The sequence below is a fragment of the Telmatherina bonti genome (assembly GCF_933228915.1).
Source record: "Telmatherina bonti genome assembly, chromosome: 10".
In the NCBI taxonomy this organism is placed as follows: domain Eukaryota; kingdom Metazoa; phylum Chordata; class Actinopteri; order Atheriniformes; family Telmatherinidae; genus Telmatherina; species Telmatherina bonti.
This window is the reverse complement of record NC_136628.1, coordinates 15,214,639-15,242,246: the sequence shown is the minus strand read 5'-3', so window position 1 is coordinate 15,242,246 and position 27,608 is coordinate 15,214,639. Positions and strand designations below refer to the sequence as shown.

General features: G+C 38.5%; 1 protein-coding gene across 1 annotated transcript; it reads left to right on the top strand.

The window, feature by feature from the left end:
* Positions 1-4,234: 4,234 nt before the first annotated feature.
* Positions 4,235-14,073, top strand: LOC306761717 (organic cation/carnitine transporter 2-like; the record flags this gene model as incomplete). The annotated part of the gene is made up of 10 exons (XM_079247987.1): positions 4,235-4,441; positions 5,092-5,274; positions 10,194-10,297; positions 10,658-10,812; positions 10,945-11,116; positions 11,268-11,394; positions 12,514-12,611; positions 13,099-13,313; positions 13,566-13,748; positions 13,934-14,073. The coding sequence occupies 10 exons, from the start codon at positions 4,235-4,237 to the stop codon at positions 14,071-14,073; spliced, it is 1,584 nt and encodes a 527-aa protein (XP_079104113.1).
* Positions 14,074-27,608: the final 13,535 nt, after the last annotated feature.

The window sequence follows — 27,608 nt, the reverse complement described above, 5'->3', positions numbered from 1 at the left end:
GTTTAAAAAACGGTCCAACACAGAATAAAACTGAGACGTATTAACATGAACGACATGCCTTGTTGTCAACATGCTATCTGAACAGGCAAGGTGAGCAGACATTAAAAGTGACGACTTTACCATTCAGAGACAGTTTGTTGTAAACGTGTTGTAAACAAATTCAGAAAGATGCTGCTGTCGGGTTAGCTGCTATCACTAGCCGCTAATGTTTTTAGCATGGAGACTACTGGCCTCGCCCCCCTTCCGATTCCGGACTTCCAGCGATCAATCAGCGAGCACCTCATGAACATTATTTTAATCCATATCTAGGTTGATGAAAATCTCGCGTGAATGCTCGCGAGAAAAGTTTTATTATGAATAAAGTGTCAGAAAAAGCACTTTTAAATTTCTTTTTTGTTTAATAAGTTTTTAAATATTTATTTAAAAACAGTTAGAGGACAGTGGGCACATGAAAAGACCAGGTTATGACACCTTCAAACTGCGTACCGCTGCATACTGGCCCACTTAAAGCACTGATGCAGGGCAAATCACCTCTGTTTTTTAACATCTGTGGCCTGAACTTCCTCCTTTGGCCAGCTTATTATCCCAGCAGGGTATCTGATCACTGGTTTGTGATCATTGTTCTTGCCATTGAGCTGACTTTTCAGTACTTGTCTTACTCGTTGCAGGTATTTGGTTGTGGCAGCTTACCTTGTGGCCTCTTCGGGGTTGCCATTTACTTGTGGTATGCCAAGGTACTTGTAGTTCTCTTCCACATCTGTTATCCCGCCTTCTGAGAGTGCAATGTTCTCCATATGGATTGCCTTCCCGGTATTTGTTACCATTTAGCCACATTTGTCCAGCTCAAACGACATTCCTGGTGCAGATACTTGTGGATCAGTGAGTCAAGGTCTCACTCACTCTTGGCATACAGCTTGATGTCATCCATGTAGAGGAGGTGACGGATGGTGGCCCAATTCCTAAGGTGGTATCCATAGACTTGTTGTCAAGTCTTGTTGTTTAGTTAGCTGAGGGGGTTCAGGCATATGCAGAACAGCAGCGGGGGCAGGGCATATCTTTGGTCTATGCCAAATTTGATTGAGACTTGTGCGGTTGGCTTGAAGTTGGCCTCCAGGGGGGTCTTCCACAGCGTCATTGAGTTTGGAACAAAGGCTCATATACTGCTATTGATCTTTTAGAGCCTCAGACATTCTAGTATTCTTTATTTTTTATTAATAAATTATACTTGCTAGAAGGCTACATTGTGCTACCCTCTGTCTTTAGTTGCAGCTGTTGAGCCAGGCACTGACAACAGTAAATGGATAAATGGCAGTATGTTTCAGTCAAATTTGTGCACATTCACTGACATACAGATTATCTTAAGCTGGGCAACAATCGACTAACAAAACAAGACCAGGCTAGACCTGTTCATTTAAGCTTCCTGCAAACAAGAGAACCCAACCCTGTTGCTGCAATGACGATCACGTGGCTGAAGGTTACATGATATGCCCCAAGAACATTCGAATGTCAATCAGACTGAATGAAGACAGCTAAATAGTATCAAAAACAGGCAACGGAAGGGGTTGGACTACCAGAAGACAGGACAAAACTTTCAGGACAGCTACAAACACATCTGACAAGTGACAGCCACATTAGGCAGCGAGAAACTTAGCAACAGTACAGCAGTAAAGCAGCACCACAGTATTCCCATATAGAAGCACATCAACAACAATTACTGCCAAATTATTTAATCAATGTGAAGTCAGATTCCCATCTTCACATCTTTCCCTGATTTCATTATGACTTTCACTGAGGTGGACAAAGTGGGAACTTTTTACTCATCTGGTTGAATGAACAAATACACCAAGGGCTTTCAGTAAGCCTGCTGTGTTTAACAAACAATCCTAATGGTGATGCCTACTTGTGTGAACCACGTTCCTCTTAATTTCTGATCTCAGTTCTAAAAATCTATCCTCAGGTTTTTTAATGAACTCACTGAGGGAAGTACGTCAGTAATTACGTTGCCATTCAAAGCAGTAGTATGAGCAGCATCTTCATCATTTGGCCATTTATTCTTATAGTTACACAAGTATCTAGTTAGAAACTGAGTATTTGATGATGCAGTAAAAATATAAACTATGAGGCCAAACTAACTTCCATCTATAGTAAATGAACGAGATAAAAAAGGGACAAAATACTGCTAAGCGTTGCTATGAAAAGATGTGTAATTGTGCATTGTATTTTTGAATTAAGTATTAATTCAAAATAGTGTTAGTTAGTGTTAGTCTATTTTGACAACATAACATGCTGCTGTGCCGTATTTATTCTAAGGCTATTCATTGCTGCTGATATCAGCTCAAACTAACTGTTGTGCTGCTCACTTATTTTCCCAAAGAAATAAGTAAATAGCTGCTCTTCACAATCCAATTTCTCTCTGTCTGCTTTTTTTGTTGAAAATGTGATTTTTCACCATCAGTTTTTCCCCTTGCTTCACTGGCTGCCCAGTCACTATGTACTATTCAGTTGAAAAATGATGCATCAAACCATTTGCAAAGTTTTATGGGGATGATAGGGCCCTGGTAAAACACATACTTAAAAAGGAAAATTGTGGGTTTTTTATTTTATTTATTTATTTTTTTTACTAGTAATAGTTTCTAAAATTGTAGGGAAAATTGTAAACTGTTCTATGTAAAATGTGAAATATGATGCTGTAATAAATCTATATGATCCAATCAAATAAATTTTCTGATGATGCACTTTGCAGCCAGCAAATTATGTTTGGCTAAACGTGTCACTTTTTTTTACTGGTGTTTTCTGGTGAACAGGTATAGAAGAGGCAGCAGCAGCCAAATGCAGGGAACCCAGACTCCCTTCTCCTCAGCCACATTTGCCAACTCTTCAGGGGGGGATCTCATAATGTTTTCAGGCCATCTGAGAGATACAATCCCTCCAGTGTACCTTGGGTTTCCCCCGGGGTCTCATACCTCAGGGGCATGCCCAGAACACCTCACCAGGGAGTCGTCCAGGAGGCATCCTGACCAGATGCCAGAACCACCTCAACTGGTTCCTCTCAAGCGGAGGAGCAGCGGTTCTACTCTGAGCTCCTCCTGTATGACCGAGCTCCTCACCCTATCTCTAAGGGAGAGGCCGGCCACTCTGCAGAGGAAACTCTTTTCAGCCGCCTGTATACGAGATCTCGTTCTTTCGGTCACGACCCCCAGCTCATGACCATGTGAAAGTTGGAATGTAGATTGCGTTCACCACTATGCCCTTTAATGGAATTTCCCACTATTATTTTCAAGGCAAGAAAGACAAATATTGCAGGCCAAACTGACCTCCAGACATATGCAGTTGGTATGCTGTCAGACTGCTAAAACACCTAAGGGAAGCCTTTAAAAATGACAGCATGTCTGCAAAGTGAGGCATATTAACTCCTAATTACTTCAAATTATACAGCCAGATTGTGCAGATCTATAATTAACAATAATGGAAGACCTGATGTTTGAGTAATTATATAGTGTTAATCTATGAAGACAAAATGAAATAGTACTGTGCTACTTTCCCTGCCACAACTGTTGCTAAATCTGTTAATTCAGTTGTGGCTACTGCTCACCTCTTTTCTAAAAAAAAAAAAAAAAAAAAAAAAAAAAAAAGGTTTTGTTTTCCTCTAGAAAAAAACAGAAATTTCTTCCTGCTTTTTTTTTTTTTTTGCTGCCCAACTTCTACTGATGCAGTTGAATAAAGGTGCAGCCAGGTATGGACCAAACCATTTCCACCCATTTCAGAGGTATTATAGGGCCCTCAGAAAATATCTATTTAGACAAAAATAAATAAATAAAATAATAACATTTGAAAATGTGTTGTTTTTGCCGAGAAATAATTAATCAAACCCAAGTAAAAGTTGTAAAATGGTTTTTGTGGAATGTGAAATACGGCGCTGGATTACATCTATAAAAACGCATCACAACGCGTTGTTTCTGACAACAAGCGCTTGGCATATTTGGCAATAGGTCTTCCACCAAAACTTGTCACTTTTGAGCACAGGTATTTTCAGGTGAACAGGTTACAGCAAACACCTGAAGCATAATACTTGGGCGGAGGCAGCGTCTTTATAACTTTTTTAACACTCCTTGATCCTTTGACTGAGGGACCACGAAACAAACGACGTGTTATTTTCACATCACCGGTTACCATCGCCAGGAGGACAGCAAATAGGGCAGCATAGTTTATCTAGAAAGAGAAGGACAGTTTTACCATGAAGAATTACGCTGATGAGGTTGCTTTTTTGGGTCAGTGGGGTCGTTTCCAGCTGCTTGTCTTCTTCCTGCTTTGTGCCAGCATCATGCCAAATGGATACGGCGCCTTCATCCTGGTTTTCCTGACTGACACTCCAAGTCATTACTGCCTTGTTCCTGATATTAACCTGACGGAAGACTGGCGGAAAAGTATTATACCAATAACTGTAAGTAATCTCAACAGAGTTTTGCAGAGGTTCTTGCGCATGGATGAGAACGCAATGTACAGGAGGTGGATGGCGTATTCATGTGTCTTTTGGTTATGTTACCAAATACCATGAGCACGAACAGTATTTTCCGTGTGTGTGTGTGTGTGTGTGTGTATTTAATTGACTTACTTGGGATACTAAAATATATAATGAAACCTAGTAGGCTACTGAAACCTGATGCGCACCGGTGAAACTGCGCATTGTTCATCTAAAGCGCTTGATATCCTTGTATTTAAAGCCAGTGGAGAAGGGAAACTAGCTGAAATCTCCCACGTGTTTTAATGCCGTTTTAAAACATGCTATACCTGTATGTACCCACGAAGACAATATACCCTCTTTGAACATAAACTGTTTAGGCTTTTAAAAAAAAAAAAAATTATGTATATATATATATATATATATATATATATATATATATATATATATATATATATATATATATATATATATATTTGAGGTAAAGTACATAGGTATGCACTGTAGTAGTACTTCAAACACACTATTAGAATGATTGAAGTGTGTTCAACTCTTTCAATGGTTACAGTACACACATGTATGCTTGTGAAAAAAATGAACATGTTTATGCTATTTGTGTCATTGTGACTTAGATAGTGGATGGAAAACAGGAGCTGAGCAGATGCAGCAGATACAGACTGGATGTAGTCAGAAATCTCTCTGCTCAGGGTTTTATTCCTGGCAGGGACATAAACCTTACTGACCTGGAGCAGGAGGGCTGTGTGGATGGATGGAAGTACAGTCAAGATGTCTACCAGTCTACTATAGTGACTCAGGTGAGTGTGAAATCTTGTGTTTGTATCTGTCTTTCAGGTTTTGCTACTTTGTATTTGTGTATTTAATCAGAATCAATTAGAGTCCAACATACTTTATTTGTCCTATCCAGGCAAACTGCATTGTTACAGCATTATAAAATAAGAAAAGAAACAAAATGAAAAAAAAAAATCTATGTGTGCTAAAAAAATACAAAAATATTTATCAACATATATTCAAGTCAGAACAGAAAGAAAACTGAGAATACAATTTAGAGTATAAAATGTACCAATTAATATCCACGTAAGAAATTAAAAGAACTACATGGAAAATATGGCAGTAAATAACAACATACTGGTATCACATCTATAAACATCCTGCTGCACACATTGAAGGATCTGAGCTTCCTCAGGAAATAGAATAGATCAGCATCTCATGTGGAGCCGGGCTGTTGGTTCTGCAGTCTTATCCATGTTCCCACTGAGGAACTTAGTTGTCCACCATGTAGATGTTTTTCCCCAGGATGCAAGGGGTTGTGGAGCTGTCTTCCTTTCTTCTGAAGTCAGTCACCATCTCTCTTCTTATCCTGATGAAACATCAGCAGATTTTTGCCAGCTCACTCCACAAAATTGTCCACCAACTCCCTGTAGTCCCCTTCCTGTCCACCACTTATACACCTCACTTCTGCAGTCATCAGAGAACTTCTGCAGATGGTTTGAACTGGTGTTTACTGACAGTCTGAATAAGAATGGTAACAGCACAGCATCCTGTGGAGCTCCTACGTTACTCACTACTATGCCAGACCAAATATTGACCATTCTGACAAACGGGTTTTCCTGTTAGGTAGTCAGTGATCTAGGATATGGTGAGCCACAGAGGCTGTAACTGCAAACATCCCGATCTGGACAGGCCAGACCCCACACCACAGCTGGAGGGCTGCAGTGCAGGACCACAGCCATCCCAACAAAGGCAATAACCCTGGCAGTAGCCCCCAGACTGAGCAGGCAAAGCTCCTGGTGTGAAGGATCCCCATGAGGAAAACAATGGATAAAAAAATAAATAAATAAAAAATCAAATAACCCTGTTAGAACAATAAGAACAAATGCAGGGATAACTGAAAGAAATATATGTGTAGACCAGGGGTGGGACTTGATTAAAAAAAATGAACTCGATTGATCACATTTTAAACACATAATGAAATTTGCTCCAAAAAGCCACATTTTTGTCATTTAAATTGATTCAAAGTGATTATTAAATCAAACAATAGTAAAAGAGATTATTATTGTAAACACAAGCTCTACTAATGTCAGGATAGTTTAACTTTGAAACAGTAAAAAAAAAGATATATAAAACATCCCTGGCCAAAACTGAGCTGACCCAAAGGTAAAGTGTCTTTCACAAACTTTTAACTAACAACTGAGGCTCCAGTTATTCTCCTATTAGGAGTCTACAGCATGTTAACTTGTCATGTACAGTCATTTTAACTTTGTAATTGTTTTCATCCACACTCTTCATTAATACACATTAATATCTGACAGTAAACCAGAACAAATTAAACAGCGTCAGCTTCAGTGCGATCATGCAGCAGAGGTGATCACCTCCTGCAGAGTCTTTATGAGGACCAAGCTACGTGTGTTCTTTAGGGAAGGTAGCGGTATGGAGTTAGAGAAAGCTTTGCAGCTGCTGGTAACAGAGAAGACAAAACTGCACATTCGGTATTGTTACACACCAAGAGTCCCTGATACCACCAGAAAAAGACGCTAGACTTGTTGCTGACTTTGTCTTTAAATAAACTGTCTTAATTGTCTGAAACATCTCTAAACATAGCACCAATGTGGCTAAGTTAGTGTGTGTATCAGTGTAATCAGCATACCAGGAAATTGTGCTCTGACAAAGGTTCCGCGATTTGATTTAATGTTTCTATAATTTATTAATCATATTTAACGCATTTAAGTCCTACCCCTAGTGTAAGAGGCTTTACTGTTAAGGTTTGGTCCACACCTACAGAATAACTAAAAGGTCAGCACCAGAGGACTTTAGAGACGCCAGGGTTAATAACTTAAAAGCAGGTCTGACAAATCAGATGACCCAAGACCATGAAGGCATTAATAAACAAAAGAATCTTAAAGTTGACTCTGAGACAAACGTGAGGCCAATGCAGTTGTTTTAAAACTGGTGTAACGTGCCCTCTGGTCCTTGTCAGATCTTGTGCCACGGAGTTCTGAAGTGAATGTAGGTATGAAACACATTTTTTGGGAAGACCAGAGAGCAGGGCATTACAATAATCTAATCTAGTAGAAATAAAAACATTCATCACCTCTGTGCTGGCAAAGAGTGAAATGAGCAGGTGATGTTTTTAACGTGATCTTTCATGATCATAACATGATCATCTTTATTTCAGTCATAGCGATGCCAGAAATGTGGACTGCATGTAACTGCTGATAAAAATCTGCAGTCAGTCGTAGAGCAACAAGGCAAAACTGTTACATGTTTTCTGTCAAGTCAAGGAATTCTTTGTTAACTTCCTCAAGTTTACTCCAAGGGTTAAAAACAGCCTTTTTTCCCCCTCCAACCCAATTCTTTTCTCATCTTCTTTGGGTGTTTGCATGTTTATCCCTGTGGCATTTGGGTGTGTCTTAAGCCCTCATTTACATTTTGAGAATTGAAGGCTGTAGTCAGGCTGTCTGAGCACCACAATGGTCTCAGTTTCACATACGTGGAACGAGTTTACCGTTCAAGCTGTCATAGATGAATCCACAACAGATCAAAGAGATATTTAAATATTGTTGATGTGTCATCACAGTTCAAAAGGTGAATTTTAAAATGAAATAAAGTTGACATTTTAAAATCTTATGTACTGTTAAATGATTCCTTTTTTAAACAAAAAGATAGGCATGCCTTTCTTTTTGTAAATGGATTTATCTTGAGCTTGTTACAAGAGAAAAGCGCTTAAAGATTGCGTAATCTCTGGTTGAGTTTAATCTTTGGTAACAGGTAACAGAAAGTATCATGTTTGTACGTGGAAAATACTGCTTAAAGAATCAAACCTCACCTAAAACAAAATTTTAAAAGTGATTCATTTTAGTTTTTCTATTTACTTCATTCTATATTGCCACATGATTACGTTTTTTCCTTCATAACAACCTCTTTCAATTTTAATGTATTTATTTGAAAATAGACTAGGCACGTTAATGCACACTTTAATATAAGTGCTGGATTATAGCCAGACTCATTTCCATCTTTAGTGTCTAGGCAGATTAAAAGCCTTAAAACGGTAAAATACAATGACATAGTACACAGACAATATATACACTAACAACATAAAATAGGGTTAAACATAAAATTAAAGATGGAAAACAGCACTCATTTACAGCAAAAGGTTGCAGATTAAAAACTCATCTCTTCTTTTCTTTAGACTTTCTTCAAAAAAATTCTTTGTCCTCACACAATCTTTCTCTATACTTGCATATATTTCAGTGACAATGACAGGTGTGATGATGCTCATGATATAAACATTGAATGAAGACATACGGGGACAATTTTAGATTTTACAGAAAAAAATGAAGGTATACAGACATGAATGTATAATATATGTATGATGAAAATGTATAAATTATGTCTATATTAGATGTAAGGGTGGGAAAATCGAATCGAAAATCTGGATTTTTGGCTTTACAATTTTAAAATTCATTTTTTGTTTAAAAATCTATTTTTTTTTCAAATAAATAAAAATAATCCATTATAAATTTTTTGTCATTTTCATTGTTTTTAGTGATCCTTTTTAGTTCTCTTCTAGGGCATTATAGCAGCAGAATGAAGGTCTGGCTGCTGTGTTGTTTTTTCCTAATTGAAGTCAAGAAAAATAACAAGCAAAAAAAAGTTTCATACATTTTTTTTTTAAATCTACAGAAATCAACAATATTGAAGAATTCTGAGAATCGCAATTAAAATCGAATCGGCACCCAACAAAATCGGGATAGAATCGGGACAAGCATATCGTTACAGGCCTAATTAGATGTATTAAAAACACTGATATTCACATTGTCATACACAAATATTATATTCAGCTGTCAAATGAAAAAATTAGCAATCAACATCATGGCTGAGTATGTCAGTGAAGTATAACACTGAAGTTTTTCTCCACTTTTGAACACAATAGTGGAAAAGGAGGGTTTATCTTGAATAATAAAATGTTTTTTAGAAAATGATTAGTCAGAGGGAGCAAACCAGGACAGTAAAGACAGCCTAAAATGTACAGATTGAGCATTTTATGAGGAACGTTGATGTTTTCCAGATGTCTGAACTGAATGTGTGTTTTACTGGAGTCAGAGATGTTAGCGATACTGCCCCACTATGAACAACGGCACGTTGTTTACACTCTTCCAGATTAAACACACTTCTGCATTTATTCCGTGAACGACTTTGCTCATCAGTAATGCAGTCTGGGATTAAAGACTGGCATCAGTGTGTACTCTTCATTTCAGCTCAGCGCTTCTGGTTCACTGCTTCTTGACTCCTGTGTGCTTGGACGTGTGCCTGATGTCTGCCGAGTTCTGACATAGTGGTGTTACAATGAAAACCACACCCAACATATTCTACGAGTGCTGACACACTGCAAAGAGTTGCGCTACTAGATTAACAGACATTCACATTCAAAAATAGAGAATAACATGTCAAACACACCGAAAGCTGAGCTGACATGGAACCAGTTCACACAGATCACATGTTGACAAGTCACATAGTTGTGTAATTTTAGGTTTTCCCATTTCCCTTAAAACTAAACACCTCTATTACCCACCTGGAGACAATGGCAATTTTTAGTCATTTAAGTTATAAAGAGTTTGTTTTCATTTTAATTTGAATAAGTACAGTGACAAGAAAATGGTTTTATGATGTCTAACGCATGTCTATGTCTAATGACTTGAATGCATGTTTTTTCCAGTTTGACTTGGTGTGCAGCGAGCAATGGAAACAGCCGGTCACCACCACGGTTTTCTTCATAGGTGTTTTTTGTGGATCCTTCTTCTCAGGACACATGTCCGACAGGTACTGAACACCCAAGCTCTGTCGCTTCGTTGGAAATGAAAAGACTCAGGGAAAATAAGAGAAGAGTTGTGTAAGGGCTTCCCATTGTCAGAATGACAACTTGAGCCTGTGATTAGCAGGTGCTTTCAGTTTTTTTTTCCCGTTGCCTCACAGGCATGTCATGTTTGATGCTTCTAATCAGTTTTCATCTAAAAGAAAAAGCAAAGTCAAGGTTGAATTTTCCTTCATGGCGTACTCGTAACGTTTCTTCTGTTTTATGATACTTCCCATTTAATTTTCATGTAAAAGAAAAGCATGTTCGTGAATATATCTATGTTGACGGTGTTTTGTTTGACTCATTGGTTAATCCTGTCTTTATAGATATGGAAGGAAGCCGATTCTGTTTTTGACCATAGGATTACAGACCGTTTTTACCTTCGCTCAAGTCTTCTCCACTTCATGGATTATGTTTCTCATCCTACTCTTCTTCAACGGTTTGGGCCAGATGTCCAACTTTGTCGCTGCTTTAGTCTTGGGTACATATGAATAATTCATCCTATGGACATAACTTTACTTTCACACTGCAAATAAGTGGACAAAGACTGTTCATATTGCAGGCATGGGAGCTCATGCTATGTCCCTCTGTGTATTTTTTTTCTCATTAACAGGTACTGAGATCTTGACTGGCAACATACGTGTCCTTTACTCATCTTTGGGCTCAAACTTAGGCTTTGCTATCGGTTATATGCTGCTGCCGCTCTGTGCTTACTTGTTCCGGGACTGGAAATCTCTCCTTTTGATTCTGTCAGTCCCTTGCTTGGTCTACATCCCCCTCTGGTGGTAGGTTGCACTAAATGTTTGTACTGTTCATGGAAAAAAAAAACCAAAAAAACTTGTTTACTCAGGGAAGTATTCATATTCACCATAATCAATGTCTTATTTTTTTCTTTAAGTCCATCTGATCCATTTAGACTTTTCCGGTCTCTGGCAGGGTCATTCCAGAGTCTCCTCGCTGGCTGCTGTCTCAGGGCAGAGTTGAGGAAGCTGAGGCTGTTGTGAGAAAGGCTGCTAAGTGGAACAAAGTTCACGCTCCAAGGGTTATCTTTGAGGACTGCAGTGTATGTTGATGTGGATTTAAACTCTTCTGTTTACACCTTCATGGTTTAAACAATTGGCATTTCCTTCACGCAGAGAAAACCAACGGAAAAATGGCTTGCAGTGAACAAAGAGTGTCGAGAAAATGATCAGAAATTAACTTTTAAAGAGGAAACTCGTAGATTCTGTTGAAGCAGATACATGTTTCCCTTTTGTATCTGATTTTTTTCACTGACAGGAAATATTGGAGAATTAGTCTTTTTGAAAACTGCTCTGCTTCAGGTGGATCATCATTTAGAAAAGCACAGCAAACACAGTGCCTTAATAATAATAACTATAATGTGAATGAAGTGCTTTATTGATATCTTACGGTATTGTAAGAAGTGACTTTTTGCTCATTAGAACCTATGATCTTGATGTTTTTGTTCTAAAAGACTGAAACACCAAAACACTATTTTCACCAAGTTTCCAAGCACGACACAAATTACTGTGACACAAACTTAACCCATAACGACCTGACCCATGAAAAAATGTTAAGATAAGTGCAATCATCCTGAATATAGAGTCTTTATTATTATTTATTTATTTTTTAAAAAGTACCACATTTTTAGGGATATTTACCGTTTATTACCATGTGGTATGTTAGAATTTTTATTGCGTTGTCTTCTTTGTGTTGTCCATGAAGAGGCAGGAGACAAAAATCAGGTTGTGTTTGACAGGATTTTGATCAGTTTGTTTTATAAAGTGATGCCAAATGTCTCAGAAACTGTAGTTATCATACACATAACACTGGGTTCTTATGAATTAAATCCAAAAAAGTGACTGGTCGAACAGGAGACATTTCTGTGCTTTCACCTAAAAATCTGTTTTAGATGCAAGTAATATTGTTTGTGCATGACACCAGGAACACTTTCTCATGCAGGTGTTTATGAGCATATTTTATCTTCCGAAAATGCAGGTTGAAGTTTTATTGTGCCATAAAAATGTGCATGTGACACATAAGGTTATTAGGATCATTCTCTCAGAATATTGCCCTGTATATAATAAAAACCTTTATATATGTGGACCTGTTTCTCGATGCATTTTTAAAATATTTTTCAAGTTTAAGATTTCAAATGTGCTATTTTTTCTATGTCTTTCAGACTAAAACATCAAAGAATGAGAAGGAGAAATACAGTGTGCTTGATCTGTTCAGGCACAGAAGTATTCGAACAACAACACTTCTCCTTTGCTTTGTGTGGTGAGTAAATGGTAAACCTTTAGAAACTTCCAGTGAGACTCAGCAGCATTTATCAAGGCCAGAACTCAGAAGAGCTCAATGAAAGATGTGCACATATATTATGTGAATCACACATTTATAAGAAATACATGAACTACTGCATACATTTCACAACGTTCTCTTCTCGCATGCTTACATTTTATTGAACAAGATATTTTTTTCTTCTTGGTCCTCCTCCATCTTTTGCTCTTTTTCAGTTCTGCATCCATTTCCTCCTGAAAAATACTTGTTTTCTTCCTTCCCCAGAAATTATAAGCGTGGTTAAATTACAGTACTTCCAAGGCACTTTAACAGCAAATATGAGTAGATGTACATCTCAAAGGACATTTTATGAGAAAAAGGGCAAAAATAAAACGATTAAATATGTATATTTAAATGCTGTTTTTGCAAACACCTATTCAAAACTTACTCAAAGCATTTCTGTAAATCATTTTCTGTATTTTTCCAGTTTCACTATAAACATTACCTACTACAGCGTGTCCTACAATACAGCCCAACTACATGCTGACCCTTTTATCAGCTGTTTCATCTCTGCTGTGGTAGAAATCCCAGCATACATTTCCAGCTGGATAGCATTGCGATACTTTCCACGACGGCTGTCTGTCGTCAGTATGCAGATCCTTGCGGCAGTGCTGCTTTGCCTGGTTCAACTGGTACCAGCAAGTAAGTCAGTTTGTTCCCAGCAGAGAGACAGTCCATCTTGTGACACTGTTATTGAACATTTTAAGAATCTAAAATATGTTATAAGTTAAGCTGTTAGTTACCAGTTAATCCAACTTCTCATGTGCATATAGAAAAGGCTACATGAAAACATTAAGGAAAAACATGAATTTGTCTGTGAGTTTGTTTGAAGTTTGCATCGTTTGTTTTCTGTTGTATTCAATTCAAAGTATCCACTAATTATTTCCCTTTCAGATCTCTCTGGTCTGTCTCTTACTCTGGAGATGGTGAGTAAATACTTCATTACCACTCTTTTCTCCCTGATGTTCGCCTTTACTACAGAGCTCTACCCAACAGTACTCAGGAACACAGCAACTGGGACAACTAGCACAGTCTCCAGGATGGGAAGTTGCATAACTCCTTTTTTATTAAATCTAAGTGAGTAAATTAAGTTTTTATCATAAACAGCATGTACTTGAAAAGGTTAACCAGTATCACCTAAATGCTCAAAATGAGTTGTTTTCCACTTGATTTGGAGCCATTTAAAAGCTTTGCACATTTTTCGCACTTACTGTAAAACACCAATGAAGAACTTTTATTTGCGCCTTGTGTTTCATTTTTAGGTGTGTACTACAAGTACCTGCCTTATATTACACTGGGAAGTCTGGCCCTTCTGTCTGCCTTTGCTGCGCTTTTCTTTCCTGAAAGTTTTAAGCAGCCACTTCCTGAAAGCATCGAACAGATGCATCAGAGAGGAAGGTAGGCGCTAACATTTCTACAGCTTTGAATGCACTTAGAGTGAATAATTTTACAGGAAGGGCAGTTTTGCACTTTAGACAAGTTATAATTTTCCTGTTTTTATGCTGTCAAATCTTTTTCCATTTACATGGCATCAATCGCTCATGTTGTTGTTAAGCCAATTTAAAATTCTACATGTGTTGTGATGCAATGTTATGTTTACAAACATATTTCTTAACTCTTCAGCTGAAAAAAACTTTTGTTATTTTATTGTATGAGACACTGGTTACTGTATTATAATACAGTGGTTACTGTATAATACACTATGACGTTTCTTCTTCTTCTCAGTGGTTTCATTGATGTTCTGCAGTTAAAAGCAGCCATCAAGCCTTTTAAAGCATTAGATGAAAGTTTCTTTGCATTTTATTTATTTTGTTCGCAAAAAAAGAATAATTAATGCTTTTTTGGCAAAAAGTTGACAAAATAGGAACAATAAATTGAAACAGCAACAGAAGACCGGGAGACAGGATACAGACTAACGTAAAGTAACTTAGAAGGACAACACGGGTGACTGGAAGCAATAAACTTGTGACAACTGAAACCAAGTAACATATATAGACACAAAACTCAACAAGACACATGTGGGATGGATAAGGTAAAATATAGCAGGTAAACTAATGAACAGGAAACAGGGGTAGACAGAAAACACAAGAAAAACTACAAAATAAAACAGGAAACCAGAGCTAAAGACCACACAAAAAACTCCACACCATGGCTACGATGAAGGATTTATGTCCACAATTTTATTTTTTTTTTTTATTAAAGACACTAAAAACTTGTTATCCCAAATATTCATAGATTGTTTTCTGAACTGCTTAGTCCGATTAAGGGTTGAGGGGAAGCCGGAGCCTATCCCAGTAAGCACGGGGCAAGAGGCAGGTGTATCCTGGACAGGTTGTCAGTCCATACCAGGACGTTATCCCAAGCAGTCAAGCAGTATTTCATTATATTTCTGCATTAATATAAAATACATATTCCTGTAATTCTGTATTTATCATATGTGATACAGTTTCTGACACCTTTTGCATTACTTCTGATGCAGTACAATCATTTTTACATATCACATGCTTATAAATACTAAATATACAAAAATTATTAAAGTGGTTAAACATCAGAGGACTGTAACAATCAGTTGTGTTTTGTTCTTTCACAGATGCAAAACATATAATATCCCTGACAGGTGCAGACAAATTATTCATCCTGTTTAGATTGTTTTTCTACGTGTTCATAGATTCTAAACAATAAACACGTAACAAACTAGTAAGAATACCTAAAAAAAAGGCTGTTTTGTTGTGACTAAACCACAAACATTGTGTTGGCAGGGGATACATACGAGGGGGTTCCGGAGTTTCAAAATTGTAATTTGTTTGCTGCATACAGTATGCAAAAGACAACTACATCTGACTGACTTCACATCACTAAATGGAAAAAAAAAAAACAGGTTACAAATCCCTCTGGTCTAACCCCAGTTTAGAGTCAATCTACACAGTTTTCACAACAGAAAACAAGTAAATCTTTCTGTGAATATCTTTAAAATGATAAATGCTACTTCTTGAATTTCAATACCTTTCTTTTGTCATGGTGTACTATCACTATTATGACCAATTCTGTCACATCAGTGTACCACTGTGGGCCCAGAGTGCTATAATATGGAAGCTCAATTATCCAAGGACCAACAGATAGCTAGAATACAGAGAAATGATATCCCAGTTGACATTAATAATAGTAGTAGTAGTAGTAGTAGTAGTAGTAGTAGTAGTATACATAATAATTGTAGTTGTTATAAGAAAGAAGTTTGTCTTCTTGCTTCATGTTCTGAGGGATTCTACATGTTAACTTTTCTTTTTCTCTTTGTATTACAGAATAAAGTGTCCATGCAGCACAAGAAATAAAACATCAGTACCGGTAGAACCTCTGAACGGCCCGATGTGAATTTTATTTTATTTTTTGTACGATATTGCCTATTTGAGAAGTTTCTATTGCCATTTTCAACTCTTTTTTAATGTTGTATTGTTCTTAATAGATGAATATGTGGTCATACTTTTTACTGTGTCTTTCATTTCCCATATTGTATTTCATTTGGATATCCATTGTCTTTAAAAGCAGTTTTACTGACAACCACTTCTTACCAAATGTGTTTAGTAGCATAAATAAATGTATTTTGTCCTGTTAGTTATTTTTCAGAGTAGACGCACTGTATTGTGACATTTGTGGTATAAATTTTCTCACTTTATTTCTCTGACTTGGATAGTTTTCCTCTCAAATACGTTTATTTTTTATTTTTTTATTTTTTATTTTTTAAGTTTCTTTTTATTTGCAGTTTGTTGTAAGACATGCAGTGAGTCATGGTGAGAAAACAGAAGAGGTAACACTTTTTTGAACCAATGCTGGAGATGATGGTGTACCTTAGGGGTACTCGGCTTAGTCTTGCTAGAGCCGTGGTTGTGCAGGTTTTCAGTGTTTCCCTGCTTCAACACACCTGGCTTACATTCATGAGTCATTTTGCAAAATTTAATCAGCTGTTTGATCCATTTATTTTAAGTCAGGTGTGTTGAAGCAGTGATACACTGAAAACCTACAGGACTACAGCCTTTGTGGGACTGAGTTGAATACTCCTGCCCCTGGAGTCTCTTTATGTCTGATGCTGCTGGCTTATTAAGTGGAGCAGTTAATGTGCGAACAAATAACTCACATTAGAAGAACCCAGATTGTTTATTTACAAATGGCAGCAGAACCCAGGTTCTCAGGTGGATTTGCTCAAACCTTTTTGCCACTGTAGCATATGGGGATCTGAACACTGGAAACATAAACAATTGATGGACATAAAATGGGTGCAAGAGAAATCAACCAAAATCAGTTCATTGTGGGGCTATTTATGGACAATGGTATAGGACTAAATTATATATATATATATATATATATATATATATATATATATATATATATATATATATATATATATATATATATATATATATATATATGTACTTCCTTTTGTACTCTATAACCCACAAATAAATGCATTTTGCTTGGAGAACAAAAGGAAAACTTTCTGAAATCAGGATTTGTATTTCTGGTTTTACTTTTGCCCCAGTGGCTGAGGTTACGGTCTCGTCTTTCACTGCTGAAAGTTATGTCACACAGTATAATTAAATTAGTTCAGTTAGTCTATGCAGGATTACTGAACAACATTTATGGGCTAACAGGAACACGTTCAGGTCTTTAATACTCTGCTTCCTTTCTTATTGACTTAGGCCTCTTTTTCTCATATCTTTCTGGGTGGCTTACACACTCATTGTCTGCTAACAAAGATTAACTCATAAGTTACAGTAAAGGTAAGCACATTTATAAGTTCATAAAGATTTATACATTTGTTCCATCCATCATGAGAGTGTCAGCACTCAGCAAAATTACAAATTCCCCTGTAGTCCTTCTACTAAGGTCTTTATTAAATATTACAAAATAGCGCATGAACCCTTACAAAGCCTTTGCTTTCTTTTTTTTTTTTTTTGTAATTACATTTTTTTATTGGTTTTCAAAACACGTTATGATACAATAGAAAAAACACATGGAACTTATAAAAATTTAAAAAAAAAAAAAAAATACAGGCTGGTGCTCCCACTCCCTGGCTCCCCTATCGCCAGAACAACGGCATTACATGTTACAGTAAATCGAAAAGTTGCAAAGAACAAATTGCAATTGGCTGGGAATATTCAAAATTCTGGGAAATCCACACTCACCGACATAATGTTTTAGTTATCAAGAGGGTTTACATCACACTTCTGTCACATTTTAAAGAATTCCAAAAGCTGTCCCAGTCAGTGTTTCTGTCCCCTTTCAATTTATTGAGCATGGGCTCATAAGAGGCTGTATCTGCCATGGACTTGATCCAGTCATTTAACTAAGGGCACTTCGCAGTCTTCCAGTGTCTTAAGATGATCCTGGACGCTGTCACCAGACCGACCATAATGATTAAAGACTCCTTTAGTGACATTTGGCATTTGGGATCTGTCCCCCAATAAACACAGTTCTGGAGTCCGAGGGACCTCTGATCCAGACCAGGCACTTAAGACCTCCAAAACTTTAGTCCAAAAAGGTGTAACTAGAGGACATTCCCAAAGGCAATGCAAATATGTCCCCACCTCATTTTTACATTTCCAGCACAAATTATCCAGCATTAGTTTCATTCTGTAGAGTCTGGTAGGAGTATGGTAATATCTATGCAAAACCTTGTATTGTATAAATTTACTCCTAGCCTCCTTCACATATTTACCACTTTCTGATAGGATTTCTAACCATTTTTCATTTGCATATTCCCGTTTCAGATCCCTCTGCCACAAAAGTTTAATATTTGCTGTTTCACCACTCAAATTATAATTAAACAATTTATAAAATTGAGAGGCCGTGTGACGACCATGTGGCATCCTGATATAGCCCAATATATAATTTTCAACTGTGTCTTCAAATTTAGAGGTCACGCAATGTCTCATTTGTAGATACTTCCAAAAGTTTGCTCTGTCTTCCAGTCCAAATGTACGAGTTAAGTCGTCATAGGTCATAAATTGTCCATCTTTATACAAATCTCCAATAGTACATATGCCACGTGAATGCCACTGCTCCCAAAACACAGGCACTCTCCCAATACATATGGCAGGGTTATTCCAAAGAGAGGCATATTTCTGTACAGAGTGTGAGAGTTTTAACATTTTATGTACCTTCGACCACACTTCACAAGAGTGAATAAAAGCTGGGTTTGTTGTATCAATCTTTTGAGACAACTTCTGTTTTGGATCAAACGGTGAGCAAATATCTGTTTCAATGTTTAGCCATTCTTGTCCATTCTCAGTGTCCTCCCAATATTTAACTTATCTAGCCATTTCAAATGCCAGGCAGTACAGTTTTGAATCTGGAAGGCCTAGTCCACCCTTTTCCTTAGGAGCATACAATTTCTCTAATTTTATTCTTGCCCTTTTGCCTTCCCATAGAAAATGTTTAATCATATTTTCATACCTTTTAAAAATATCTGATGGAATCGTAATGGACAACATCATAACTAAATAGTTAAACTGAGGGGCTGTGACCATTTTGATAAGATTAATCTTGCCCCATAATGTTAGTTTAATCTTCTCCCATTTTTCAAAGTTAGTTTTAATTTTTAACAACACTGGGTTAAAATTTAGTAGGAGTAGTTCTTCCAAATCCTGACTAAGTCTAATCCCCAAATATTTCATACCTTTAGGTGTCCATTTAAATTTGAATTTTCCCACCATATGTGGATAACAAAGAGCAGATAGCGGCATGGCCTCAGACTTAGTCCAATTTATTGTACAGCCCGAAACTTTTGAGAATGACTGTATAGTGGGTTGGTGATAAATGCTAAAATATCATCTGCGTAAAGAAGCACTTTGTGTTCCTGTTGGCCCCTGAGTATCCCTTTAATGTCCTTTTTTGTCCTAATGCTCACTGCTAGGGTTTCTATAAAAATAATAAACAACAAGGGGCTGAGAGAACATCCCTGACGGGTCCCACGTGATAGGCCAAAGAAAGATGAAATTATGCCATTAGTTATCACTGCGGATTTTGGTTCTTTATATAGTATTTTAACCCATTTAGTAAAATGTGGCCCAAATCCAAAATTTGATAATGCCGAGAAAAGAAAGCCCCATTCAACTTTATCAAACGCCTTCTCCGCGTCTAGGGAGAAGGCAGCTATTGGCTCATCTTTCGATTGGCTCAACCACATCAAATGCAATAATTTCCTAATATTATCCGAGGAAGAGCGGTTTTTCATAAAGCCCGTCTGATTTGGATGAATGATGCTGGGAAGAACTCGCTGTAGGCGTAAAGCCAGCACTTTAGTTAGTATTTTACAGTCCAAATTCAGCAAGCTGATTGGCCTATAGTTTGATGGGTCTGTACCATCCCTATCCGTTTTTGGAATCAGGGATATCAATGCTTCATTAAATGTGGGGGGGATCTGTCCTCTTTCAAAAGCCTCTTGATATACTTTTTGTAAGACTGGGGCAAGTATGTCTAGATATTCTTTATAATACTCTGCAGGAATGCCATCATACCCAGGAGATTTCCCTGCCTTCATTGCTGATATTGCTTTTCTAATTTCCACCTCTGTTATTGGCGCTTCTAACCACTCTGCTTGTTCCTGAAGTGACTTAGGTAGACTGAGTCTGGAGAAGAAATGTTCACATTCTCTTTGGTTCTCATCATTCAACACGGTAGTTTTATATAGCATTTCATAGTATTGTTTAAACACAGCGTTTATGTCCTTTGCTGAGGTTACAAGAGAGTCTCCTTGTTTATTAGCAGGAATAGTATTTGAAAAATCCTCCTTTTTGACTTGTCTTGCCAACACTTTACCTGTTTTTTCCCCACCCTCATAAAATGTAGTTTTTAGCCTGAATAGAGAATATTCCACCTTATTATAAATTTCATTCAACTCAAATTTTAGCCCGCAAATATCTCGATATAATAAATCATCATATTGCTCAGACAAATTGTTTTCTTTCAATTTTATTTTCCTTTCCAATTCTTGAATTTTAAAAAGGCTTTCTTTTTTCTTTTTTGAAGCCTGCGCTATTAATTTACCCCTTACATAGGCCTTAGAGGCTTCCCATACAGTTTGGGTATGCTCTGTACTACCAATGTTTATTTGGAAGAAGTGTTTTAAATCTTCCCGCAAATGTTCTTTGAAAGATTTATCTTGTAGAAGCGAGAAATTCATTCTCCACCTGGACCCTCCTATATTCTCCAGTCCTATTTTTATACAGAGTTCAATAGCAGCATGGTCAGTAAGCGCTATGGTTTTTATTACACAATTTATGACATTATGTAATAAGAGTTTTGAGATTAGAAATAGGTTGATCCTTGAGTAGGACTTATGACAATGAGAGTAGAACGTATATTCCCTTTTAGAAGGGTTAATTAACCTCCACGCATCAATAAGGCCCATATCCTCTTTTAACATATGAACTGCATCCCTTCCCTTAGAACTAAGTGAGGCTTTAGTCGTGCTTTTATCCAGAATAGGGTCCATCACTTCAGTAAAATCACCCGCTAATATTATTTGTCCCTCCATGTCTCCCAGAACTTTATATTATGGAAAAAAATGGGGGTCTTCCTTATTCGGTGCATAAATATTACAAAGTGCTACCTTTACACCCTCTACCATAGCTTGGACACATATCATTCTTCCTTCCTCATCTTTAACTTCCTTAATCAATAAAAATTGAATATTTCTTTTAATAAGAATAATTACACCATTGCGTATCGCTTGAATGGGAACTATGAAATATACACTACTCACAAAAAGTTAGGGATATTTGGCTTTCAGGTGAAATTTCTGGAAAATGCAATATGTTCATGCTACAGTGATATAATATCATAAAAGTAAGACATTTAAGTAGAAGGATGCACTACTGATTTCCTCATCTCAAAAAATTCATTCAACACAAAAGGTAACAACAATGGTAGTTACACCACAACAAAAAATTTGAACGTCTCAATATCTCGTCATGTGCCCTTGAGCATCAATTACAGCTTGACAACGACGTCTCATGCTGTTCACAAGGCAACTTATTGCCTGCTGAGGCATGGCATCCCACTCTTCTTGAAGGACAGCCCTCAGGTCATTGAGGTTCTGGGGTGCAGGGTTTCGAGCCTCTACACGACGGCTCAGCTGATCCCACAGGTTTTCAATGGGATTCAGGTCTGGAGAGAGTGCAGGCCATTCCATTTGAGGTACACCAGTCTCCAACAGCCGTTCCCTGATGATGCGGCCTCGATGAGCAGGAGCATTGTCGTCCGTGAAGATGAAATTAGGCCTGTGCTGTTCATGTAGGGGCACAATCACTGGATTAATGATGTTATTCAGGTAGTATGGGCTTGTCACTGTACCATTCACAAAATATAGGGCAGTTCTGTACCAAGTGGACACCCCTGCCCACACTGTAACACCGCCACCACCAAAAGCTGGCCTGGTGACAACAGTGGCTGATGCATAGCGCTCTCCCTGACGTCTCCAACATCGTTGCCGGCCATCATTTCTGCTCAGTGTGAATCGACTTTCATCAGAGAACAGCACTGAGGCCCACTGGTTCCTCGTCCAGCGTAAATGCTCCCTGGCCCATGCAAGACGATGATGCCTGTGCCTGGTGGTGTGGTCAGGTACCCGTGCAGGTCGTCTAGCACGCAGACCACGCTGATGTAAACGTTTCAAATGGTCTGACGTGACACTTGGGTGCCTCTCACCTCTCTTAAACGTGCCTGGAGTTGAGTGGCATTCATCATCCGGTTTCTCAGGGCAGTGTTCACAATGTAGCGGTCATCAGTACGGGATGTGGCCAAAGGACGTCCACTTCTAGGCCTTTCTGTGACTCTTCCAGTCTCTCTATCTCTGTTGCAACCTGCTGGTGACACTCTGTGACACTCCAAGCTCAGTGGCCATTTCTGTCTGAGATCGTCCTGTTTGAAGCATCGCAATGGCAAGGGACTGTTGTTCCATTGTTAGGTGTCGTCTTGGTCTCATGATGTCAAAATGTGAACAGCATGATGAGGACAACTGTTTAAACACCGGCTCTAATTGAACCAGGACATTTATTGGTCAATTCAAGGATCACACACCTGCCGTGATTTTTGCCGTTAAGCTCCTTGTTAGAGAACAGCAACTTGTGCAAAATTTATTGAAACATTTAACAGTTGGACATGTGCATTTAAAAGCTTAGAGAAGATCACATTAAGTTCACCTGTACAGGTTTGAATGCATTTTAGGCTTGTTGTGAAATTTCACCCAAAAGCTGAATATCCCTAACTTTTTGTGAATAGTGTATGACCTACCCAACCCATTAAAAACCTTAACTCTTCCCCCTCATTCAGGTGAGTCTCTTGAAGAAATATTATGTCTGCTTGATTTGTTTTTAAATAAGTCAAAATTTTTCTCCTTTTAGTTGGATTTCCACACCCATTAATGTTCCATTATGTAAATTTTATACATTTCCCAGTCATCACAAATTACCAATCAAAATATATTTTAAACCTGTAACCACACATTTAAACATGTCTAGACATCTGTCCCCTGGGTACGAGCCTAACACTAGGGTGCTCCAAGCCAAAAAATAAACATAAAATAAGGTAAAATAACCAATTAACCTGGAAAGAGAACATTTCCATCATAAACAACCAAAATAGTACAAGAAACAGCTTAAAACCTGTCTTGTTAATGCTGCCTAGTGCAGCATGATAAAGGTGAACCTAAAAAAAAAAAGAAAAAACCTTATCAGGTCCGTGAGACGATGCTCCGTTCCTCTCCGTGCGTGATGACAGGTGGCAGGCCCGTCCCTCTCCGACAGGCAAACACGGCACTTCATGTGAGGCTCCTAAAGATAATCAAGCAGTCGCATCTGGGATCTTCTCCCGCTCCTCGTCCCCCTCTCTGCTGTTGTTGATAAACTTCTCCGCTGCCTTTACTGAGTTGAAGCTTACATTTTTGCCCTTCCACTTCACTCGCAGCATTGCTGGGAACGCCAGGGTGTATTTCACGTTGTGCTCTTGCAACTTTCGTTTTACGGCTGTAAATGCCTCTCTTCTCCGCCAGCTCTTTGGTCATATCCGGAAACACGGACAGCCGGCATCCTTCCCACTCAAACCCGCGTTTCTCCTTAGCTGCCGCAATAAATTTATCTCTCGCTGACTGCCTCAGAAATCGAATAAGCACTGGCCTCGGGGCTCGGTTTGGATCAGGAAGCGGCGCAAGAGCTTGGTGGGCTCGCTCAATCTCAAATTCGGCATCATCACGCATTCCAAGACCCTCGACCAACATTCTCCGAACACAGCTCAAAAGTGTCCCATCAGTACCGATAGTCTCCTTCAATCCAACCACGCTCACATTATTCCTCTTACTGTGGTTTTCGAGGGCTTGAATGCGATCCCACATCGCGTCCACCAGCTTGCTTTTCTCTCCATCCGTGGTGTGTAGCCGTTCCGAGGTGTCCTCTAGGCGGGAGATACGTGTCTCGGCCTCGGTCAACCTCTCCTGCATTGCAACCACTGCTGTGCTAAATTCGTTTATCGTCTGCTTTATTGCTGACACATCAGTAGCGACGATTTGCAGCGTATTACTCATTTTAACAACTTCAGTAAGCAAGCTTGCCAGATTTGGGGGAGATGCAGATGCGTCGTCCTGTTCTTTTCCATGTGGAGGGCTGCTGCGAGTGGCCACGCGGCCCGCGCCTTTAGCTTGCTTCGAGGCGGCCATTGCAGGATCAAATTGCTTATTTTTCTTTTTAAAAAAGACTGTAGTGATCTTTACACAACAGGGCTGAGGGAGACTACCGTAGAGTGGGAGCCTCATATATTAATTAACAGAATAACATGTCGGAAAGCGGAGAGCTCCTAACCAGCTGCCATCTTGCCCACGTGACTCTCTCAAGACTTTGCTTTCTAATCGGGCCTTATTGTTTTCTGTGTTTGACTGGTAATCTTAATCACATTAGGATAAGCCAAACAAGAAATCCTTTGCAATGCTTTACACATTGATATTATGTGGTTTTATCTGTGGCATGTTCAAAGGTTTGATTAATCTTATTGTTCCATAATTAGTTAGACATTAATTGATGAATTGCAACATGTTAAAGACACCATAAACAGAAATCATTCATTTTCCGAACCGCTTATTCCAATTCAGGGTCGTGGGGAAGCTGGAGCCTATCCCAGCTGGCTTTGGGTGACAGGCAGGGTACACCCTGGACAGCTCGCCAGTCCATCGCAGGGCCACACAGAGAGACGAACAACCACACTCACGCTCACACTCACTCCTAGGGGCAATTTAGAGTGACCAATTAACCTATCATACATGTCTTTGGATGGTGGGAGGAAGCCGGAGTACCCGGAGAGAACCCACGCAGACACGGGGAGAACATGCAGACTCCACACAGAAAGGCCACTGACCAAACCAGCCAAGGATTGAACCAGTGACCTTCTTGCTGTGAGGCCACAGTGCTAACCACTGCGCCACCGTGCAGCCCCTAAACAGAAATCAGTATAACTTAAATGATGATTTTCAGTTGAAAACATTTCAACTCTTTGGATCTTTATTAAAAAAAAAAAAAAAAAAAAAAAAAAAAAAAAAAGCAGTTTGAAGAAAGTGTAAAAGTGTGGCTATTGGGTTCACATCTCTCCCTCATGTTCAGCAGATTTTTTACTGTTTGCTATTACTGCAGGTACAACTTCATGTTTGTTTGCACAGCTGAGTTCTTTTCAACAGTGCTGGGGAACACTGCAGCTGGTTTGGGTGCTTGTGTGCTCAGAGTGGAAAGTTTGCACCTGAACTGCTTTTACAAAAAAGTAAAAAAATCAGCAAAGTTTAATAAGAATTTAGGTAAGCCCAGTACAAACTAAATACTGAAAATACATATAGTCTCTCCCTTTACTTGTGCACGTGTAGTAGGTTGGAAAAATGGCTTCAATACTTTGTGTAAACATACCCCTCCCATTTTTTTTGTTTATAATTGTGAAGTATTCTAATTACTATTTCAATGCTCTCACAGTGTTTATACAATGCCAAGTCTGCAGATGGCGCCCTTGCGTCATGGTGGGCTGACAGAACGGCTGTAGCTACATGCGTGCACGAATAAAACGCGCTCTGGCCTGAGCAACACGCAATACTAGTATCCTTTCTATAATCTACAGTATATCTGGCTACACAATGCTCCATGGCCTGTGTGCCACTTGCTGCCGGTCCAGATTTCCCTATGTCTGGCACTTGTAAATTGTGTTTTGTTAAGAACCCAGCATACAATACACTTAGCACTCTGGAAATTGTTTCTGCTTTTACAACTCCTCCTGACCTAGCGTCCTAACAGAGTATGTGGTGAACCCTGCCTTTCAAATATCCATCAAATGTAATAAAGGAAAATGTGAGAATAGGCAGTTGGTAAGTTTTAAGTAGGTTGCTCAATTCCAAATACCTTAAAGGAGGTAGTACCTCTGAAATCTGCGGTCAAACAAGTTTTTATAAGATGATCAATTGAAGTTTTGACATAACTTTCTGGTCACTGGAGTGCTTGATAACTGGTGGACTTTGTCACTGTATCCCTCACAGAAAAACCATTCCAGATGTGGTTCACATCTACTAAACTACATGTGCAAAGGTGTGGTTTCGGAACAATTTCATGTAATCTACATGTAAATCCCATATGAATTACATGTGAATCAAAGGTGGATTATATGTGGTTCACGAGGGAGTTACTTATTTGACATCTACTTCACATGTGAATCACGTTTTATATAAATGTGAGTCACATTTGGTTTTCAACCTCTTCACATGTGATTCACATGTTTTTGTCATTTGCCTCATGTTAAAGTGTTCCAAAAACAAATGTTTGCATGAGGCCCACATGCATGTTCATGTTCTTATTCTGCAAGCAGACTGATGATCCACATTATATCTATAATGCTCCCCTTGATATTCAGGATTCTTATTTTTCTATTTCTATTTATTTTGCTTAGTTGTTTGTATTACAAAATTTGTGAACCGAAGGGGATAGAAGAATGACAGAAAGAGAATCTAAAAGAAGGAAAAACAGATAAACACCTCATAGAGAAAGAGAGAGGCAGAGAAAAAGAATGAGAAAGAGAATAACCTACATACATATGCATATACATAAGGACACCCACACATATACTCATTGGATTCATGGTCACCCTGTGGAGGACGAAACCATCAACTGTCAAGAGAACCTAGATGTCACAAGCTAAATCGGAAACAGACCTGTTAGTAAATAAACCTGCAGGACTACTCTGTAACTGTGTCACATACAGAACTTACAAAGTGGGATGTGTTCGGAGAAGAGGGATCATGCCAATGTGACCCCGCCCACACAAAGGCGAGAGGCAGGGCAGGAGAACCCCGAGACCCGGGCAGCCGGCAGCCTCCCCATAGCCTTACATAGTCATGACATGCTCAGCTTTTGAAATAAATTTTTGAATCAAGTTTCAGAAATACATTGTTCATCAGAGAACTGAAAGTGTCCAGGGAATTTGGCCGCAGTTTATAAATGGTATTTTCAAATGTATGTACATTAAATACTGCGATAGACTGGCGACCTGTCCAGGGTGTACCCTGCCTCTCGCCCAAAGACTGCTGGGATAGGCTCCAGCTCCCCCACAACCCTTATTTGGATTAAGCAGGTTCAGAAATTGAATGAATGAATGAATTTAATATTTACTAAAATATAAACTATGACACTCCATTTTAAATGTACAGCAATAAACTTCTGGTCTAGATGTAATTTTTACTTGAAAAACTTTCCAACGAAATACAATATTTTAAATTTTAGCAGTGAACAGTGAATATAGTCTGCATAGGCATGACAACAGTTGCATTGATGGAACAGGTACAATCCCACAAAGACGGACAGGTACTCTCACATTACTGGCAGTGGTGGAAGAGAAAACAATTCTAGACACATGATTTTACATATCAGATCT